This window comes from Hordeum vulgare, chromosome 3H (genome assembly GCF_904849725.1).
Source record: "Hordeum vulgare subsp. vulgare chromosome 3H, MorexV3_pseudomolecules_assembly, whole genome shotgun sequence".
NCBI lineage: Eukaryota > Viridiplantae > Streptophyta > Magnoliopsida > Poales > Poaceae > Hordeum > Hordeum vulgare.
This window is the reverse complement of record NC_058520.1, coordinates 395,315,669-395,321,130: the sequence shown is the minus strand read 5'-3', so window position 1 is coordinate 395,321,130 and position 5,462 is coordinate 395,315,669. Positions and strand designations below refer to the sequence as shown.

Below are 5,462 nucleotides of genomic sequence, written 5' to 3'. Positions count from 1 at the left end.
TATAAACACGTCCTTAAAGAAAAAGAGAAAAACATTCAAAATCATGGGGGTGCCAAAGACGTGAAGAGGAGTGTTGAAATACATTGACCGCCTCCCTTCATAAGTTCGGACTTTTGGATAAATTGGCTGGAGCATGAGTTCAATAGAAGTTGACGTAGACCAGGAGACGCCGACAACCGCAATTTGTGAAGCAGTTCATCACCCTTATAAAAACACCGATAATAGCATGTAGATACTTTGTAGACCACGAAGACCATACAAGTTGGTCGAATCCTGACGAATAAACACAGACTTTCGGATCCCAGAAATCCCATGAAAACACAACCTCACACGCCCTCGATCGATGAAAAACACACTAACAGAACTGGGATAGGGTGAGGAGAACATTTTTCTACCCTGGGGCAACGACACCTCAAACCAACCACGAAGACTCTTCAATGAAAACCTGGCAAAAAAGGCCACGTCGTTGTACGATAGGCCCGACTCTAACTTTGAGCTTGTCGCCTCCAAAACGGTGCACCGACACCCTCTTCTCTGATTATCTACCTAGGCCGGGCGACCGATGAAGATGTCCATGTCGGATCCCTCCGGCAGCGGCCATCACGTACCGCGTGACAAAGTCCGACGCTCAAACACACTTCCTCTTCGCCCTTCCACAACAACCCTCCCCCTCATCTGTATTTTGTGCCATGTTTCATGACAGATTAATAGATACATGAATTTCTACATACTCAGTCAAACTTAAGGACTTCACTGAATCTATACGCCATCAATCCTTGCATAGGCCAAGGTTACGCTTTTTTCTAAAACTTTCAAATTAGTTTAAAGAACTACCACTAATGGCCTAGGTCTAAATGAAACGGGAAATAAGCAAGAACCAAAATGCAACAACCACGGACTGTACCGAGAGACCAAGAAGGAGCCCGACCGGGACAAAATTTTTGAGGTCGTGATAACACCCACACGTGTGGGCGTTAGGGGGTCTTGCCACACGTCTTGTGTGGTATCTAAGAAAAACAGCCCACACGCCTACGTGTGGGCCAAACAGATAATGCCCACACGTCCGGCCTCCTGTCTCGTGGTTCTGTCCAGACGCCTACATGTGGGAAAAACAGGTAACGCCCATACGCAGCATGTCCGGAGTCCTACCCCACGGCCCCGCGTGCCCGCGTGACAGTCAACACGCGCCCTTACCTCCGAGCATGTCCGGCCCTTCTTCCATCTTTGTACAACTGTAGTTGCCATGGTTGCTGAACTACAGTTGCCATGTCTGGACAACTATAGTCGCCATGTCTGAACAAACTGCAGTTGCCATCTCATGTCAAGTGCAGTTCTCATTTATGGATAACTGCAGCTGTTGCCATGTATGGCCTGGTCTACTACAGTTGCCATGATTTGAAACCTTTAGGAGTAGTCACCTGCTAACACTAGACAGTTGTCATATAACACTTGAAAGACAAGGCAAAAATAATATCTTGGAGTTGCCATATGCTTCTAAGAACACTAGGTAGTTGCCACAGAAACAGTACAAAAAAGACATGGTAAAATAAAATATCCGAGTAAGAGAGAGAGAGTTGCCATCTGCTTACAAGCACACTAAGCGGTTGCCATGTACGACTACAAAAAACATGGCAACAGAAAGTTTGGGTGTGGGAGAGGAGACGGGTGGCGATCGTGCGGGCGTGTGGGCGTGAAACAGGCATGTGGACGAAGTGATAAATGCCCACACACCAGCTCATCTGCGTGCATTAAACATGCATGTTGGCAAACTGATAAACGCTCACACATCAACCCCTCTACGTGCGTCAAACAAACGTGTGGGCGACCGGATGAAATGCCCACACACGAGCCTGGTCCTACGTGGCATAGAAAATGTGGCAAAATTTACCAAGATTCGTGCAACCACAAACGAACGTCGATCCATGCGTGTGGGCGAGATGCAAAACGCCCACACGTGTGGGCGTTATCTTTTCTCAATTTGTATTATAACCTCTTATGCTAACAAAATTTGAAAGTCCCTCGTTTCAATTTTTTTGTGAAACTAACCTGTTTTGATCACGCCAACATCCTTGACGTCTGGTTTGTACGAAAAACATCACGGTCCCTAGCGTCTACCATATGGCCCGCACGACAACTTACTGACCCGTTGTCCAGTTGACGTAGCAAGGGGCCAGACGCCAGGCATCCTTGCGCCTGGTCCTGTTAAGTGATCAAATGTCAGAGACCTTAGCGTCTGGCCCAACAGATCACACAAATAGTTTTTTAACAATAAGTGACAGATCATCCAAATGCCAAGGTTCATGGCGTTTGGTCATTTACCAGGTCCTTGACGTCTGGTCCTTTGCCACATCAGCAGGTCAACGGGCCATCCGATTGTGCGAGACACGAGCCAAACGCGAGGGATCATGACGGTCTTCTGTGCAATCGAGACGTTGGGGATGTTGACGTGATCAAAACAGATCAAAATTATTTTTCTAAAAGCAAGATCAATTCTGAATTTTGTTAGTACAAAAAGTTAAAACACAAAATTTGTCCGCCCGGCCGTGCTCCGGTGCGGGGCGGCCATCTCGCTCTCGCGGACGTGCGGGCTCCACGGTCTCCTCTACTCATGGCATGCTCCCCGCTATATAAACCACAACACGCGTTGCCTGCACCTGTGTACCCACCCACATCCTTCATCGCCGTCCTCTCTCTCTGTCTGCACCTAATCCAGCGCCAAGAGGTATCATCAACATTCTGGGTTTCTTTTCAACATTCTGAGTTGAATTTTCCACTGCATTTCATGTCGTTTTTTTTAACTTGTGGCATTTCGATCAGTTTGTTTCCAGAGAATCATCAGACATGCAGGAAGCGCTCGTCTCTCCGGCCAACGCCGACCGCCTCCGCTCGGCCTTCGAGCTGAAGCCGTACGCCTTCGGGGACCAGCGGCTCTCTTCCTCGCCGCGCTACCTCCCGAGCGGCGACGATGGCCTGTACCGCTGCTCCTCCCCATTCAGCCCCAGCCTGGGCTTCTCCTCGCCGTCGCCTCTCGCCACGTCCGTCTCGCTCTCGCCGTCCTCATCCGGCTCCCTCGTCGACGACGGCGACTACGACGGCGCGGCTGCCGCCGACGCCACCGGCCACCGGCTCCAGCTGGCGCGGCTCGCGCTGCAGTACCAGGAGGTGGCCGATCGCTACGAGATGTGCCTCTCCCACCTCGCCGAGGCCGTCGACGAGGCGGCGGTCCTCCGCCGCGAGAATACCGAGCTGCGCGTGGCCAACAGCGACCTCGCGCGCCGCGTCGCGCTGCTCGGTGGCAAGGAGACCGCCGCCGTCGTCATCGCCGACGAGATACGCCGTTTCCGCCTCGGCGAGCACAAGGCCTCTAAGCAGCGCGCGCCCGAGAAGCTCGCCGTGCTGCCCAAGAGCATCTCCGTCCGTTCGAATGACTACCTCAAGATGAACCAGGCCGCCCCGGCAGCCGCCACGCCGCCCGCATACAGCCGCAAGCCTCGCGCGGCCAACGTTAACCCGAGCCCAGTGACGGTGAGTCCCGGCTCCCGCCTCGCGAATTCCACATAATCTCTTCCTCTCGAAGTGGCATTTGACTGACTGACATTGTCGCACGACGCATGGATCGGCAGCAGCGCGCGTACCTGGGACTGGGAGTGGACGGCGGCAAGAAAGGCGAGGAGCACAAGGCTAAGCAAGACGCGGCGGGGGAGCTGGACGTGTACAACCAGGGCATGTTCAAGACGGAGCTGTGCAACAAGTGGGAAGAGACGGGGGCGTGCCCCTACGGCGACCAGTGCCAGTTCGCGCACGGCGTCTCCGAGCTCCGCCCCGTCATCCGCCACCCGCGGTACAAGACCGAGGTCTGCCGCATGGTGCTCAACGGCGAAGTCTGCCCCTACGGCCACCGCTGCCACTTCCGCCACTCGCTCACGGCCGCCGAGCGCCTCCTCCGCAGCCGTTGAGGCCGGGTGCACGTCTCTTCCGCCAGAGTCTGAACCCCTTTTTTACCGTCTCAAATCAAGCCTGCGCATACACGGGAAAAATGTACAAAAATACCAACGGCGTAAATAAGATATGTATGTATTATATATAACTACGTATAATATAAGAACGTAAATGATACCGAACGGTAGAGTTAGCGCCCAGCAGCCCAGGCAATGTGAATACTCAGTGACATGTTCATATATGTATTATATATGTCGTCGGTGTTGCTTTTAGGTGACAATTTGTCTCTAAATGTGTTTTTCGAGGGAACGGGGAAGATCGACATGATACAATAAAGTCAGTGCTCTACGACCAGCAGTAGATCTTGTATAGCAGCTCTATTGCTCTCTTCAGATTGCTCTTCCGTTTTTCCTTCGTAATGTCAGTGGATTTTTGCAGTATATATAAGTTGGCATCTTTCTCAGTTCCAAGTTCCAACACAAATTCCTGATTTGTCCCCAAAAACTCTGTTGTGTGAAATCTTAACTGTTGATTAGTGGATAATTGTTTACTCCGTTGTGCCTGACTGTCTCTATGTCTGACTTTTTCTGATGTATTCTTTGTGAACGAAAAGGCTGTTACGTTTCAGTACAGAACCTCAACCTGCCTGACCTGTGCATGATCGGTACTGACTGCTGTGATTTTGCAGCTTGAAGTGTAAGCTACTTAACTCGCTTGTAAAAGATTAAAAAATGTAAAATGCACGCCCTGACAAGTTCATCTCTTGTAGTATTACATACCTACAAGGCAACAACAAAGCCATAATTTTATATCCTACTAGTGTTAGTTTGAGGGTCGCAATTACATTGTGAAAGGGCTGGCCAATTCAATTCTGAAGATACAAGGTTCCTGTGTAATATACATCTCAATTTTCCTGAACCTGGATTTGCAATTTGTTTTTTAAAATGTAACATTTTTGCTAATCAATGAACAATTCTCAACTCATTGACCATTTTCGAAAATTATCAAATATTTTAGAGGGAAAAAAGGTACAAGTCCATCTCGAGATGCATCCTGTAGACAGTTTGACGAACTACTTACTCGCTAAGAAAACCAGAAATAAACAATCTATAGAAACATGATCGGTCGACCCCACAGTTATTTCATGTGTTACACCCGGAATGGCATAGCCAAACAATAATCCGTTCTGCGTCAAATAGTTATTATTTCGCACAGCGAATAGATAATGCTAGGCTCAGGTATAGGGTTTTCCGGTTTCATTAACTATCTAGAATGTTCCGATCAGGTTGGTATTTTCTCTCAATAAAATCTAGAAGGTTTCAATCTGGTTGGTTTTCTCCTTTTCTTTTTAATTTCAATATTCCTTTAAAGAGAAAGTTCAGGAAAAACATATTTTTTTTCTTATTTTTTAAAAAATATTGGACCCTGAAAAAATAAATTAAAAATTGGATTCTGATTTTTTCTCCAACAATTCAGAATTCTTGAAAATTTCAAGAGTTGTTCGGAATTCTTCATAACTGTTC

General features: G+C 48.7%; 1 protein-coding gene across 2 annotated transcripts; it reads left to right on the top strand.

Moving 5' to 3' along the window:
• Positions 1-2,662: 2,662 nt before the first annotated feature.
• Positions 2,663-4,486, top strand: LOC123440032 (zinc finger CCCH domain-containing protein 9-like). 2 transcript variants are annotated; one of them, XM_045116628.1, is made up of 3 exons: positions 2,663-2,722; positions 2,818-3,525; positions 3,627-4,486. In XM_045116628.1, the coding sequence occupies exons 2-3, from the start codon at positions 2,842-2,844 to the stop codon at positions 3,954-3,956; spliced, it is 1,014 nt and encodes a 337-aa protein (XP_044972563.1). In that variant the 5' UTR covers positions 2,663-2,722; positions 2,818-2,841; the 3' UTR covers positions 3,957-4,486. The 2 variants fall into 2 exon arrangements, with proteins under 2 accessions (XP_044972563.1, XP_044972561.1); XM_045116626.1 differs by having other exon boundaries at positions 3,624-4,486.
• Positions 4,487-5,462: the final 976 nt, after the last annotated feature.